This window comes from Bipolaris zeicola, assembly GCF_000523435.1.
Source record: "Bipolaris zeicola 26-R-13 unplaced genomic scaffold scaffold_377, whole genome shotgun sequence".
NCBI classification, from domain to species: domain Eukaryota; kingdom Fungi; phylum Ascomycota; class Dothideomycetes; order Pleosporales; family Pleosporaceae; genus Bipolaris; species Bipolaris zeicola.
In genome coordinates, this window is record NW_006912426.1 from 1 (window position 1) to 15,452 (window position 15,452).

The 15,452-nt window shown below is 45.4% G+C and overlaps 8 protein-coding genes across 8 annotated transcripts; 5 read left to right on the forward strand and 3 right to left on the reverse strand.

Moving 5' to 3' along the window:
* On the reverse strand, positions 1 to 329 carry COCCADRAFT_80179 (uncharacterized protein; the record flags this gene model as incomplete). The annotated part of the gene is made up of 2 exons (XM_007719979.1): positions 1 to 205; positions 260 to 329. Coding segments are annotated over 2 exons (275 nt in total), but the record flags the coding sequence as incomplete, so codon positions are not given.
* A 692-nt stretch (positions 330 to 1,021) lies between these two features.
* COCCADRAFT_72415 (uncharacterized protein) lies at positions 1,022 to 1,435 on the forward strand (the record flags this gene model as incomplete). Its single annotated transcript, XM_007719980.1, has 1 exon — positions 1,022 to 1,435. A coding segment is annotated over one exon (414 nt), but the record flags the coding sequence as incomplete, so codon positions are not given.
* A 116-nt stretch (positions 1,436 to 1,551) lies between these two features.
* Positions 1,552 to 2,523, reverse strand: COCCADRAFT_111461 (uncharacterized protein; the record flags this gene model as incomplete). Its single annotated transcript, XM_007719981.1, has 4 exons — positions 1,552 to 1,859; positions 1,917 to 2,010; positions 2,064 to 2,194; positions 2,244 to 2,523. The coding sequence occupies 4 exons, from the start codon at positions 2,521 to 2,523 to the stop codon at positions 1,552 to 1,554; spliced, it is 813 nt and encodes a 270-aa protein (XP_007718171.1).
* A 1,734-nt stretch (positions 2,524 to 4,257) lies between these two features.
* On the forward strand, positions 4,258 to 5,137 carry COCCADRAFT_111460 (uncharacterized protein; the record flags this gene model as incomplete). The annotated part of the gene is made up of 3 exons (XM_007719982.1): positions 4,258 to 4,477; positions 4,537 to 4,647; positions 4,716 to 5,137. 3 exons carry the CDS (start codon positions 4,258 to 4,260, stop codon positions 5,135 to 5,137), a joined length of 753 nt encoding a protein of 250 aa, XP_007718172.1.
* Positions 5,138 to 5,656: 519 nt separating this feature from the next.
* Positions 5,657 to 6,596, forward strand: COCCADRAFT_111467 (uncharacterized protein; the record flags this gene model as incomplete). Its single annotated transcript, XM_007719983.1, has 4 exons — positions 5,657 to 5,912; positions 5,958 to 6,217; positions 6,270 to 6,372; positions 6,427 to 6,596. The coding sequence occupies 4 exons, from the start codon at positions 5,657 to 5,659 to the stop codon at positions 6,594 to 6,596; spliced, it is 789 nt and encodes a 262-aa protein (XP_007718173.1).
* Positions 6,597 to 8,056: 1,460 nt separating this feature from the next.
* COCCADRAFT_41774 (uncharacterized protein) lies at positions 8,057 to 9,937 on the reverse strand (the record flags this gene model as incomplete). Its single annotated transcript, XM_007719984.1, has 5 exons — positions 8,057 to 8,538; positions 8,613 to 9,075; positions 9,127 to 9,340; positions 9,431 to 9,563; positions 9,637 to 9,937. The coding sequence occupies 5 exons, from the start codon at positions 9,935 to 9,937 to the stop codon at positions 8,057 to 8,059; spliced, it is 1,593 nt and encodes a 530-aa protein (XP_007718174.1).
* A 1,304-nt stretch (positions 9,938 to 11,241) lies between these two features.
* On the forward strand, positions 11,242 to 13,772 carry COCCADRAFT_41775 (uncharacterized protein; the record flags this gene model as incomplete). Its single annotated transcript, XM_007719985.1, has 4 exons — positions 11,242 to 11,463; positions 11,514 to 11,556; positions 11,606 to 11,681; positions 11,744 to 13,772. The coding sequence occupies 4 exons, from the start codon at positions 11,242 to 11,244 to the stop codon at positions 13,770 to 13,772; spliced, it is 2,370 nt and encodes a 789-aa protein (XP_007718175.1).
* Positions 13,773 to 14,229: 457 nt separating this feature from the next.
* COCCADRAFT_111470 (uncharacterized protein) lies at positions 14,230 to 14,694 on the forward strand (the record flags this gene model as incomplete). The annotated part of the gene is made up of 1 exon (XM_007719986.1): positions 14,230 to 14,694. One exon carries the CDS (start codon positions 14,230 to 14,232, stop codon positions 14,692 to 14,694), a length of 465 nt encoding a protein of 154 aa, XP_007718176.1.
* Between the last annotated feature and the right edge of the window lie 758 nt (positions 14,695 to 15,452).

Below are 15,452 nucleotides of genomic sequence, written 5' to 3' on the forward strand. Positions count from 1 at the left end.
TAGGCAAAGTTGGGGTCAGGGTCCGCAGTGTCGTCAGCTGACTTCTTCACCTCCCCACGCTTGAAGTTGTAGTAGGCAAAGTTGGGGTCAGGGTCCGCAGTGTCGTCAGCTGACTTCTTCACCTCCCCACGCTTGAAGTTGTAGTAGGCAAAGTTGGGGTCAGGATCAGCCGCGGTAGATACAGTATTCTTTACATCTTCGTTGGCTATGTCATTTCAATCAGCCCCAACAACTCGATTTGGAAAACTTTGACACATACGAACGGGAACGGCATTAGCCCCAAGAGCCGCAAGAAGGAGTACAGTTGGCTGTAGCTTGTACAACTGCATGTTAGGTATGTCTATTTCAATTTGGATGTTTGTGAGGTAAAGAAGAAAAAGTCGAATAATGCTTATCGATGTCTTGTTTGCACTGCATAGTGGATAGCACTTAAATATTTCGACAGCTCACTAAAGGCTTACATCTATGGCCAAGTTTCGGTGCCATACCGGCCACTGGTTGAAGATCACTTACTGCATACCGCTTGCATGATACGAATCTAGCCCTGACGCACACGGGAGTAAGCTTCCGTATCAGGGGGGTAATATAAATCTAATTTGTCTCGATCTGGACGTGCGGCCGACGTTCGAGGCTATCGATTCATGTAAAAATCAAGCCAAAAACTAGTGCCTCTAGGCCCCACCTCTCATTAATTTGATGGGAAGGCATATGGCAGATAAATCTTCAATTTTACTTCATTCGGATACTACCACTTAGATTCTTACGACTTATTCCTTGCTCAGCCATGCCCTCGAAAAATTCTCACCGTTACCAACCGGTTTCCTCTATAGACCTGGAAAATACTACGGAGGTCCATAGCGCAAAATCTTCAAACCCGAGTTCTCTGCGGCAGTGGCATACGATATCTATAGTGATGGCGTCTGCCATTATAATCGCTATTATCACGATCATTGTTCACATCAGCGGAGCGGATTTATATCAGAAGGATATTGAACAGCAAAACTTGGGAAATCTCACTTTCAATCACTGCGGAACCACGGCAGAGGAAGCGCGTAAACGGGGATGTCAATTCGAGATGCACAACTTCGCTTGGGTACCACCGCAATGTTACGATAAAGAACTCGGCCACGATTGGAATTCCTACAATGGTTGGGAATTTTCTTGGACAGCAAATGATAGTTCTGCAACTAATGCGTCATTTATCCAAGAGTGCCGGAATGGTAATATCGAGGCTGCTTGGGTTCCGTGGTATCAACACATGGCACATTGCTCATTTATTTTAAAGAAGTATCTTCGTTCTGTTATGTTCGATCGACCAATGGATAACTGGACTTCGGACTGGCACCACAATGAGCATTGTACAAACATGATGGCACGTCCGAACGTCAACCCCTACCTTTTCAACAGTCTCCTACATCTAAAGTTTCCAGTTTGCGATTATACATGGAAGACGAATCGACCGGAATCGATGGAGGTGAAGCCTTTATATCATGATTAAGCAAAGGATATAGCCAACAATGTAATGTAATTAAAGTCGTTAAATATGACCAATTATTGAACAAATTCATTGGAACGGTCGTTCTCAGCCCAGTCTTTAGGGAGGGGATGTTCCTTTGTCATGACCTTCCAACTCGAATAATCTTTCACTTCACCGTTCTCTACAACCTTCCGATTGTCTGACCACTTCCAATCAACCCATCGATTTGCGGCCCACTGCTTAACTTTATCAAAGTTACGACAAACATGGGTTACTGTTATCTTTGGTACTACAGACTTGATTTCGTCGCTCCACTCGTAGTGCATAGGCGTCACATCTGCATTGCACATTAACGACTGCCTGATCGACTCAATGCAGTGATCTGATCATCGGTCAGTTCCAAAATCATCGCGTCGCTAATGATTGCTGAAGAACGCACCGACATGAAGCCATGGGACGTAGTTAACCGTCCCATCTGACCTGAGAAGGGTAATGTTGTATCTTCTTGGATAAAACGATTTGCGTATAGTATCCTGTTGTGTCTGTTTAGAAAATCTGTAGACTAGAAGTCCCGATCTCCTCGTACCAAACAATGTAATTGGTGAAAAACATCTAGGCCAATCATATATTTATCTTCCAGCCCAACGATGGGGACATGTATCGACTGGTTGTAAAGCATACTGTTTTCTTTAGGGCTGATTTGGATCGTTCGACCCTCTGTACTTTGTTATTGAACCACCAATGCATAGAAGATTTTAAGGCTTACTCGAGTACAGTTCTTCCCATCGAGCATCTTGGTGATCATCCGGCCAACCCTGATATTCTGAAGGCATTCTCCCAAAGTCAGAGAAAAACGTACGGGTCTCATACTGGATCGCGCTATACGCTGGTGCTGTGTATATGTTAGATGAAAGACTGGCAGATAAGGATTGCAGACTATACAGTAAATGTTCGACACAGCAAGAGATTGGAGAGGACTGTTCTTCAGGTAGAGTAAAGCTAATAAGAGAATCAAGTTTGTGAAACAAGACAAAAACAACCCCCATCGGAATGTTCTCTTGGGATTTGTGGCACGCCTCGATAGGACTTCTTCATCAAGAAGTGTTGTTGCTGCCTCTGCATAATCACAGTTGGAATGATGCATGGCCGTAATTCTTTTCGAGTAATTGAATAAAGACCTTGGTTTGACGGGCCGCATCTGCGCAGAATTTCAAGTGAACTACTTTGGAGCGGCTGACTCAGATGACGCACCAAGTGCCGGCTTGGCTTGAGGCATTCTATCGAAACTTTGTTGAGAAAATGGCGGTCTGTTAAACAGCCTTGTTACAGTCGCTAGCGATTGCGGCTTCACCCTAACATGCAAGCTGCGCAGCGGTTTCGAACAGCCCCATCTTCCATACAGAGCTTAGCGTGACGAGTCAGCTATAGAATAACCGATATGATTGGCCAATCTCCAATTTTATGATGACTGGACTTTTGGAATGCTGCTTGCGGAGGTGAAGCCGCAATCGCTAATGACTGTATGTCTCGTAAGCACTAATTTATTCGGCCCTTCTATGCGCGACTCATAGATGGTATACATACTACGGTCGCAGGCCAAAGTTTTGCAGGTGGATCAGTCATACGGCTTTTGTTCGGTTAAACTTTAGAAGTGCTAAAACCTCTTAACTGGTCAAGATACAACGCTGTGATGAGCCTGGGTAGCGTATTAAGTAGGCCACAGCTAGCCACTAAAGCCATCCAGTTTATAGAACAAGCGCAGATCCTTGGGCATGTCGGGATCGAAGACGCGTAGACGACAGCCGAGCGCTGGGGGGAGACTGTAGGTATCGCGGCCGCAGAATACGAGGCAGTACGCCTCTACGAGCCTATAAGCATAGTATACTATTAGTAGAACCATTACCTAGATAAGGTGGCAGCCAGATTGTAGATAGTGGTGGAGGGGAAACGGCAGGCCTCTAGGAACAGCTGGCTCCCATAGGGAGTGACGTGGGGCGGCGCGGATTAACGTCTGCGCGGCGTCGGCTGTTGGCTACGCCAGCCATGCCGGGCATAGCTGCGGAGAAAACGCGGCTGAAACCGAGTAGGACTTAATCAATCAATCAATCAATCATGGGTAGCGTATGTAATCACTAATTCTAGCGCCGTCTCACCCCTTGCCACATCCTCACCTACAAAACGTTAGCCTGCGACCATAATACGTTCGTACTTGTACTTACTAAGAGAAAGCTCCATCACTTTCAAATTTCTAGCAGCCTGCACGGGGTCTTCTTACAACGCTAAGCTCCGGGATGCCTTTAATAAGGTTAGTGCTGAGCAAAGCTATTGGCGAAACCAAACCGGCCCTTGATATAATATCCCGCGCGCCAGCACGAACGTATGGAAAGAGCTATTCGATCCGCGCGGGGCAAATCACAGACCACTGGGGCATGAAGATCACCGATCCACAGGTGATATTGTTTTCACCATAGCGGATTTTTCCTGGACAACCCGCTCCTTGCAACACCGCGTTGCATCCGTCCTAAAGAATGTTGACGGAAGTTGTTCGGAGACACTTATTGCATCCAACATTGCCCCTGCACTTCGGCCCAGCTGCGGTAACTCAAATTTCTCCATCCATTACTATTTTGTCTATCATTCGAGCTAGCCCTAGAAATCAGCCAACGTTGTTACGAATAAATCATAAAACTATCACACATATTTGGCGGTCGCTCATTTCGAAAGCCATCTTTCTCGACCTGTTGGCACGTGTTCCATTTGCGAATAAATAATATCTCGCCATGTCTGGAAGGTATTCCAGGGAATCATCGTCGGACGAATTTACATCCTTCATACAGCAAAAATCGAACCCCCGCAGTAGGACCTACGTGTTTTGGAAGTGGATGCGAATTTCCATCAGTGTGTTTATCTTTATCTTCCTTGTCGCTATCTTGGGACTGCTTATGCAGTTCAGATTAGAAACCGATTTTGGGGGAGACGTCAATCATTTCGTTCCAAGATGTAAGGCATATTTAACACTTACAATAACTAATGTGATCTGAGTCTAACAGTAACTTTAGTCTCCGAAGAACGCATCAAGTTTGAACCGCAGTTGGACATCTTCACGTTGAACTACACATCTAGTGAAGAAGCGCGAACTGTGAGACAGAGGTGGCAAGATTTACTACCTAGTACGTATACCTTAACTTACGAAGAAGCTTTGACTTTCTAGGTTAAGGGATCTGACATTTGCATTTAGAAGGTGGTGGCAATATTCACGTCCCCGAACACAATCGTTATAAAGACTTGAGTGAGCCTTTCCTTGATCCTAGTGATACACCTTTGTGGAAGGTTTCTTGGACACATCAGCTACACTGTCTCTATTACATCATGGATGCCTACGATCAGGTGATAAGATATGGCTCCAAAGGAACCGAAAACCAAGTTGAAGAAGGTCATAGTTCAGTTCACACGAACCATTGCTTCGACTATCTTCGGCAAGCAATCCTCTGTAACAGCGATATGACATTGGAAGGTGGTACGAGACCTGGTGACCATAAGGGAACAAACGGATTTGGTCACCTACATTCTTGCAGGAACAACAAGGAAGCAGTGCAGTGGATTGAGGACTACAGGGTATCGGACAAGCGCTTCATTATCGATATTAACGCACCTGTCTGATTAGTATCTGTCAAGATTTCCCAACGAATAGAAACCTATGTGGGTATGACACAAATTGATGATTACAAACTAGCTCGTTGTGTGAGAAAGGGGTTTGTTGTAGAGAGTAACTAGATACATACTATAAGATGACTTAAACCTTGTTTAGCGGGGCATGCTGAAGCTCCCTCATATTTCTTATGGAACATGCACAATGTCAGGTATTAGCCATGTAGAGTCAAGCCGCGCCTATCATATATGCCCCTACCCGATTTAGCGGTGTACAGTACAATACCCTGAATCACGGTGGTAAGTTCGGTATAATTTTCCTGCTTTTCTATTCAGCCCCACCACTTATCCGTCCACTTCCGTCTCCAATGTTACGATGACTCCATCCAGGGTTTCAAGAAACGCACATAGAGAACGTAATAGCACTAGTTTAAGTATATGCTTAGAATAACTATCCGAAAATCTTAGTCAGCTAGATACATATATTTGTCGTTACTTTCTGGACAAGTCACGCCTTACTCCACTTCGAAGATGGACTCCGATCCAGAGGGATGCTGCTCTCCTACTGAAACACTGAATTCCCCACGCACATGGAACGACGATGAGAAAAGTTCACTTATCCATCAATCTCATGGGGAAACAGCTACTGGTAAACAGAGGAAGTATGGGTATATATGGCGTGGGCTTTCGTACATCATTGTTATCCTTCTCACCACTCTCATCTCAACCATCATCTTCACTCAAGGACGCACCGGATCCGAGTGCTCGTGTTCATTAGATGCAATGTGTAAGCTAATGACGCACATTTATACCTAGACACTGACGCATACAGCTCCTTCTGGCCATCTTCAGTCGGATTCAGTTATGGCTGATTTAGCTTCTGATACAAAAGTAGAGAAGGCATTTTTACACGAAGGGGAGTTACAAAAAGCTTGGAATGCATTAGCTGAACGCTCCGATGGTGCCACCGTTGTTGTTCCTGAGAAATTTGGATATGAGCGAGGAATCCTTCCCGAGTCACCAAGGGTTACTCGTAATGGAATCTCAGGGTTTCTGGTTACCTTGGACAGTATGCATCAAGCCCATTGTGTGGTAATATCCATATATTCCTATTTAAGTGACCAAATACTGATAGACATCACAGGATGCTGCGTGGCGTCGTCTCTGGTTTAATCACGAGGACGACAAATTGAATGGTCCAATGGCGAAGGCCAACATCTCAGATGAGTGGTACAAAAATCACATCAGTAAGAATAGCCCCAAATTTGAAGTGATTGCTGAGTCAACCTAATCTTCTTTAGCACACTGTTTGAAGATCTTAAAGCAGTCGGTTCTTTGCAAGATGAATATGGATATGGCAATGGGATACATTCAGTGGAACAAGTCAAGTCCAGATGACTTTATCCACTTCGAGAAGAATTACCTGTGCAAAAACTACACTGACGTACTTGGATGGATTAAAAATGATTAGTTATGAATCCGAAAGAAATGGCTTACCTTTCACATACTATTTCTTCGCATGCCGCGTTTAAAATCATGGCAGACTATCATGGTGTTAGAAGGGGTTGGGCTATACTTCTGGTCTCAATCCGAGTTAGATTGAGGTAACTGAAAGCGGTGCGCTGTGCGATTGCCTGGCAATTTTGGTAAGAAAGCTTTGTAGGATTGCAACCGACAGTAATGACGATTAGTTCTAGACTAGATAGAAAAACTTAAGTACAACTCTGTGTAAGAGAGGAACCTATAAGAGTTGACTATAACGAGTGTAGTGAGATTCGTCCGTCTTTTATACTCATAGCTTCCAGTCCTGTTTCCTCTGAGGTTCGGAGTTGCTAACATCCCTAAGAAGTGTCTTGCTGGGAGGAAGTGACATCCCTTTTCCTCATGGCCTTCCTCCCTTGGCGGAAGGCAAGGTCACGTGATCGTCACCCGGCGATGATCACAATCTTCTGACGTGAACGGGTGTTGAACCTCAACCACTCGTCGTGCAACAAGCAAGCAATCCTTTCTTGTAACGCATGGCTCTCGAGCTTCATAGAAGAGCTTGAGTTCCTAAGAAGAGGTATGCAGTGTCTTGTACGATTGTTATTAGCAGAATTACAATGGACTGGAGCCCTTTGCTCTGTTACCTTCGTTCACGACATTGGCGTTTCTTTCTTAACTACCCTGATGCCCAATTTGACAATCAGCTTTACTATTTCTCTGCTCTTATGTATTTAGATAGTCACGTAGCCTAGAAGCGAAGCTCTCTATCAACATAATCTCGTTATACCTAGTACTATCTTTGGCATAGGTTCGTGGGTTCAGTTCTCCACAAAACTACCATCACTGATAAATTGGTTTCAGGTTGTTAACTTTTCTAACGAGAACAATCATGTTGAAATAAGGTCCTTTAGTAGTACGGTATGGCTGACAGGCAGAGTTGTCAAAGATCAAGCTCATCAAGCCGAGCTAACGCGATATAGCAATGATTAGGCTCAAAGAAGCTAGCATATTACTATATTATGTTAGCTTGGCTTGATGAGCTTGATTGTTGACAACTCTGCTGACAGGAGTAATCAAATAACTACGAGAAAGAGTTTTTACAAAATGGATTTGATTATCCCAACATCTTTTGTTTGACATGTGAATTGGGCAACAATGCACATTGTATTTACAAACGCCGCCAAGACCACCGCGACATCTTCCTGTTTTCCAAGTGAGTAGCTACGTTTTCTTCATGGGACCTAAAGGCTCTTTTCAACCAACCTGGATTGAACTCAAATGTTCACAACAGATCCTTCTATGAATCTCTGAAAGATAGAGCTCACATTCAATCTAGATCCAAAACCTTGAACAAAAGACTTTCTTACGTATTTGACACGTACTTCTGAAGGTATCCTACTATAGTAAAATTCTTTTGGCCAATTGCTTCTACTACTTCTTTCCTACTTAGCTACTCAAAATGTCCTCTTCTTTTATAAATGCATTCATGCCGATTGCGATCATGCCTACTAGAGCGCTAAGCCAGAACGGTAGACCAGTTAGGTTCCAATCTAAACCATATGCAAGGAGAACACCTGATACAGCTGAGCTACACGCCCTGGTTGCTGTAGAGAAAAAGAAGGCAATGCTCTGAGTTTTTGCTAGGGTAGAGGGATGTGGTGATGATTGTGCTACAAGCATGAGCTGGCAAACCATCACGCAGCCTACAAAAAGGCCTGTTACAGTAGCGAGGGATATTATGAACCCCCAGATGATAAATCCAGTTTTTTCTGAGGGTGAAGGTGTGCTCGAAGGCAGAACGGCGATGTATGGATACAGAAACCATATCGAGGGGAATGTGAACATGAAGTACCTCCAGGTTTTCAGTACTCCCAGGCTCTGGATGATTCGAGGATATAACGATAGCTGAAATGGCAGCCCCAAAATGCCTACCATGAAACTTGACTGTAAGCATTGTGCAGAAATTCATGGTCTTGGGGAACTGAGTCGTAGGGATACGTACCAAATACACACGTGGTCCACGCGAGTGAGCTTGGTTTGAATCCAGCACCGCCACTGAATTGAAATGGCAGCATCATTTGACGTTCCTGCTCTTCGGTTGCCACAGGAAAACTCAACAGATTGTTCATGGCGTCACTGGTTACGCCTACTTGTATGTCCAGAAGAACCCCTGCCAATAGCACAAGCATTATCTTCTTGGTAAACGTCCGAGGTGTTGGCAACGAATACTCTGTCTTGTTCCCGATTACATCTCCCTCTGGAATAGAGTTTGATCGCATTGATGAGTTGCTTTGATCATCATTTTCCGTTCTATCTAAAAACTCCATTTCCCTATCTTCATCGATCTCAACAGGGATTGCCTCATAATGTGCCAGTTCATTTCTAGTTGAGCTGAAGACCAATGAAACAAGCCTTCGGGAGACTGCGATTCCGGGGTCGTATCTTTTACGTAAGGGTTCTAAGGTCTTCTGAGGTTAAAACAAATGTATGTCAAGACAAACACTGACACTACTTACCTCCTCGAGAAAGAAGAAGGTTGCTAACAGTGGTACTAGTAGCAGCGCGGAGTTGATTAAAGGTGGTAATGCATAGGGATATCTCTGTAGCAAGGATTGGTTGTTGATTTGTGTTTGAGGATTGGCTTCGACTGTTAAGCCTGCTATGAGTGGGCCAAGGACTGATGCAAGACTTGTGCACATCGGCAGCAATATAAATGCTCTAGCTTGGAACCTATACATATAAAGATTAGAAGCTATCAAGGCAGAAATTGCATTTACATGAAGCATAAGCTGATCTCAAGGTATAAAGGGGAAAACTTGCCGCTTTTGTGGTACCATCTCAGAAACTAGCGTCCTCACAATAGCTGTGTTATTATTTGAGAAACCTTGTGCAGCCTGAACAATGAGAATTTGTTTATAATTTGAAACGAAGCAAAGAGATAGACTGCTTATAACTGGTTAAAATTGGAATTGATTAGCATAGTGCTTTTCGTAAGACATAGCGGGGGTGGGTGATTGTTGACGAACATGAGCAGCTCAAGGCGACAAGTAAGGCAAGTTTCCTTCCACCTAGCGGTGAGTCTGCGATGCGACCCCAGAGGAAAGACGAAACACACTGAGTCAGCATATAAACTGACCGAAGATTCGATGCCTGTCTTATGATCTCGTCATCTGGTAAGCTTGGGTCGAAATGCCGGAGCTGGTAAAAGATATATGAGTTGAAGCAGAATACTGTGATAGGCTCAGTTATTCGGATCGTGCATAGAACGAACAACTGCCCTTTTTGTGGCAAAGAAGCCCAGCTAGACCGTTTGTATCGATTTGCCATCCCTACAGTGAATTGAAGAGTTCACTATCTACAAGATTGAGATGGAAGCAAATTTGGTAAATAACATAGAATAGCGAGACTAATCATACAAGGAAACAGAAGGTAGGCCACAGAAAATGATGTGTTAAGCGATTGAGAGCAGCCCCACAATCAGGATGCCACGTTGGGCGAAACCCTCGTATCGCACAATAGCTTACACTCTCATGCACTTGCAGCTTCCGCTTTGCGCACACAGCCGAACTGTCATCCCACGCAGGACACGGACCCGCCTGATATACGCTTGTCCAAAAATAGTTAAGTCATGTAGATATGATGCGTCGATTGGTCTAAGAGCTTGGAAGAGGACCTATCGCTGATAGAAACTAATACTATTTGGGTAAGACTACCACTAAGCGACAGAGGCTTAGCATGGGATCAGAGGTCGCCTGCTTACAGAAACCGGAAGCTGCAACTGCATGAGAGTGTACTTTAACTCTTGATCCACTTTCTGTCTCCTGTGTTGCTAGACGAAAGTATTGTATGTGGGCCACTAGTAAGGGGTGACACGGGCTGGGTAGAGAGTAAGAGCTTTACTGCATATGGCGTAGCTTCCGTCAAGATTGCTCAGAACAGCCCGGTATTTTTCTTTGATAAATCAAGAGGTATCCGAAGAAGGGCCTAATCGTCATTCTTAGCGTCTCCACGTAGGAATTTTTTGCCGGTAATCACAGTACGTAATTGACATGTGATGGTACTATGCTCAATAGCGTTTGTACTATCGGGCCGGCGCGACTGTCGGAGATTCATGCGGTTCAGACAGGGTAAGCGCTAGCCAGTGCAGGAGGGAAACAAAGTATCAACAAGGGACCGTACATATTGTCCAGGCAACTAAATAGTTAATTAGATGTATTAGACAAGTCGGAATTAACCGTCAATGTGATATAGAAGGATGTTTCGCGCATCCAATAGGTTCCATGTCTACTGTTTCCCATATCTTCACCTCAGATGACGATGCGCATTCTTATTTTCATCTGGGCGATTGCGCAAGCGTTATGTGTTCTAGCCATCGAAGAAACACAGCGTACTGTTGAAGTGTTTCCAGAGCTCTTCATTGCTGAGCTTAAAGCGGACTTTGTAAAGTTACCTGAAATTCTTCGCATTGCAGGCGCTCATACATGCTACAGGCAATCGAGACATTTTTTAGTGAGGTCAGGGCAATCGGAATCGACACATCGAAGCGACTAGGATTTGAGTCACCGTTCTTCCATGGAACTTCATTCCAAGTCAACAGAGTTGTTGATGGCACGAGGCCTTCGGAAGCCATCATGAAACTCCCGGGGGTCAAAAACATGTGGCCGGTTCAACACCATACATTACCAGACTATGATACGAAGTGGGTAGGCACCGAGCCATCTAAATTGAATTCTTCTCTATTCAAAAGAGATGTGATAGGAAACTATCCACCTCACGTCATGACACAGATCGATAGATTAAGGGCCGATGGAATTACTGGATCTGGTATTAAAATTGCGGTTATCGACACTGGAGTGAGTCTTCGGGTGGAAAAACGCGCATCCACTACTAATTTTGGGCAAAGGTTGACTATTCTCATTATCTACTCGGTGGTTGCTTTGGAAAAGGTATGCTAAGAAAGCTGATTGCACTGATGAACACTAACTTGTTCGAAAGGCTGTGTGGTGGGCTATGGGTTTGATTTTGTTGGTGACGAGTACAATGGAAAGAATACACCAGTTCCCGATCCGGAGTATGTCATTCATTCCACGACTGGATGCTACTGAGTGCGTGCTAACGGTATGTTTTTATCAGCCCTATGGACTGTTCAGGACATGGAACCCATATTGCTGGTGTCATCGCAGCAAAGGAAAATGAATTTGGGTTTTTTGGAGCTGCTCTAGATGTTACTATCGGTGCTTACCGTGTCTATGGGTGTACTGGGCAAGGTGTCACAACTGACGTTCTCATCGCCGCATTTACGAAAGCCGTTGAAGATGGTAGTAATATCATTACTGCTTCTATTGGCGTTACTGGTGGTTGGCCTTATGACGCATGGACTTTAACAGTTGAACGAATCGTCGCTGCGGGAATTCCCTGCATACTGTCTACTGGAAATGAAGGCCAGGGTGGTTTATTCATGCCCGGCGGAGCGGCACATGGCAAGAACGTTGCATCCGTGAGCTCATACGACAACACCCAGATTCCCACTTTTTGGTCCACGGCAAAGTACACAGTGGATGATTCTCCAGAAATGCCATTCTACTGGACCGCTGGTGACCCGGCCAAATGGACCAATCTCTCCCTTCCTTTAACGGCGTTAAGTTATGATTACAACAACTCAAATGACGCATGTAATAGCCTTCCAGGAAACACGATGGACCTTTCTGGTTCCATCGTTCTTATCAGGAGAGGCAATTGTGATTTTTCTCAAAAAGCTGCAAATGCTGTGGCGAGAGGTGCTCGATACATCATCTTCTACAGTAACACTGAAAGTGTCTACTCACCTGAGATGACTACAGACGGTCTGCTTGGAACTGGAATGATTTCAGCCAGCCAAGGTAAAACATTCATTGAAAACCTCAAGAATGGGTCGAAGATTGTGGTTAAGATTACTGATCCCGCTAACGCGGCCCACCATGTAACCTTCCGAACGAACAACTCGACTGGCGGATATGTTAGCACGTATGCTAGCTGGGGACCAACATTCGAGCTCGACGTTAAACCACAATTTGGCGCACCCGGAGGCTGGATACTGTCCACTTATCCAATTGCCAAAGGTGGTTTCGCAGTACTTTCAGGAACCTCAATGGCATGTCCTCTTGTAGCAGCTGCCTACGCGCTAGTCGCCCAAGTTAGACAAACATTCGACCCTATAATCTTAAGAAACGTCCTCTCAGCAACCGCAAAACCAACAAACTTCAACAACGGTACTGCGACCTTTCCTTACTTGGCACCGGTTCCTCAGCAAGGTAGCGGAATGATCCAGGTGTACGATGCCGCACACTGTACTACGCTTCTATCCACATCGAGCCTGTTGCTCAATGATACAGCGCATTTTATCAATTCCACCAGATTCTATATTCACAACACTGGAGATGTGGATATTGTATACCGCTTGAGCCCCAAACAAGCAGCCACAGCATACACCTTGCCATCCAATAGCATATATCCTGCAAACTTCCCTCCAGCGCTATCAGAAGGCCATGCGGATATTCGGTTTTCTGAACATGCCATCACTGTGCCAGCTGGTCAGTCTAAACTAGTCGAGATTTCCATGACACCCCCATCTTTGGATGTTGCTCGCCTTGGCGTCTATTCCGGATTCATCGCTATTGATGCGACAAATGGCGAAACACTTTCTCTTCCGTTCATGGGAGTATCTGGGTCTATGCGCAACGCAACTGTTCTCGCGAAGGGCTTTCTATCCAATTCAACGGACGCTAAAGCTTCCCCAGTTTTGAATGGAACGCACTACGAGCTCGTGGAGAGTGAACTCATGCGTAACGATTCCAAGCTTGTCATTCCAACTGTTAGCGTTACTCTAGCCCTTGGTTCGCCCCTCCTTAGAGTCGATGTGGTTCCTTACTTAACCTCTAATTCAAGCAGTAAGCTTGTATTGGGCATTATCAGCTTAGGAAGTATCAAGGGATTTCCGAAAAGATATCTATCAAGGGGGCAAGATAGCTGGTCCTGGACAGGTCAGCTGGATGATGGATCTTATGTGCCGGATGGCCAGTATAAACTACTCATTAGAGCGCTTCGTATCTTTGGAAATCCGGATAACGAGGATGACTATGACAAGGTAGAGACTGTATCCTTTAGCTTAAAATATCGTGTCTAACACATGAGATGTGTTATAACTGTTACAAACTGCGCAGCTGTCGGAAGCACAAACTCTGTTAATGATACCAACTTACTAATTGACCATGGATTGTCCAATGGTGTCTATATAAGCGTTTGGGATGATGTAGATGATAATAGATTGATTCTTTACACGATTTCCCTCACGCACCAAAGAGTACGACTATAATTAATAGTAACTAGTTATAAGGATATAATAATATCAAGTATAGATAACATATAGTAGTGCTCTAGATGTTACATGGGGTCTACACGGGGTAGGGAAATACTTGCCTGGTCTCGGTCCGGGTTAGGGCGAGACTGGTTAACGAAGTAAACCGTGAGGTGTCTGGCGATTCGGGGAAAAGGGTTATGGATAAAACCGATGGTTGACAAACCAATTCTATTATGTATAAGGATAGAATAACTAAGTATCAATCTGTGTAAGAGAAGAAATTATGAGAGTTGACCACAACGAGTGTGATGATGAGATCCAACACATTCCTATACCCATTGCCTTCACTCGAGGAAGGCCATCGATCTGGCGCTGGTGGTTCAGTCGCTCCATCAGTCCCTCTAGGACGTACAGGGTCGACAAGCCGCGCACGCCACCGCCGTCAAGCGACAGCAGGGAGAGGCCAGTGGTGTCGAGCGGGTTGGGCTCGCCGCCGTGCCGGGTCGCGACGCTCTGGGCCATGGCGGTGTTTCACGGCGAAATGTGCTTGTTGGTAGTGAAGCGTTCCAGATCAGGTCAACGGCGGATGCATAGCGAGCGTCCGTGGTGGGCGAGAGGCCTTTCTGTAGGTTGGGAACAAGGCTGGTGGCTGAGCTGTGGGCTGAGAGCTGGAGCTGTGAGATGTGCGCCGTGCAGCAGGTGGCGCAGATGGCGCCCCGCCAGTGGTGCTGCGACGCGCCGAGGCTGAAGGAGCGTGCAGGTTAAGCTTGTAACGACCGTGTGCTTAGCTTCATACATTGCCGCATCTACCCTAACTAAAGAAGGGTTTAGAACAAATCATGGGAACGGCTGGGGGCGATTGGGGGCGTCTAGAGTAGCACTGCTGGCGTTTTGCAGCACCGCTGGCGGGGCACGATCTGCGGCGCATAAAGCGACGTCCTTCCGCCAATCTAGGGGCACGGACTTAGTTAGTCCAAGAGATGCGAAGTGCTGGAGGGATCTATGCCGAGCGCCATGTATTCATGTTCTGTGGGCCCGGTATCCGCCATGAGGGTCCCCAGACGATCAAGGTACTTTAAAATTGCTAATCTACAGCTTGGTTCACATGCGCTAACCGAACGGGACGTCGTGTAGATTTTTCTACTGTCTCTGGATAAGCTGCAGGCGTTGAACAACCAGGTCCAGCAGTGTTCTCTAGAGATTAATGGCATGAGAATATGTCACGGGTGCGGAAAGAAGGCAGCCTCTCTGCAATGGTGCAGCAAGTGCTCGTCTTTCTGGTATTGCAATAGGGTAAGACTGCCATTGAAAATCTTCCTCGTATTATGTTATCCTTGATACTAATACGGGTATGATAAGACCTGCCAAGACAAAACACCAACTTCAAGTTTCCTAGAATAGGTGTAATTTTAGCTAAATATATACAAATCTCTTATACAATATCGTTTGCGACTACTCTTAAAGCGTGCATCTAGCGCGCTATCGCGCAGTAGAGGGAAATAGACG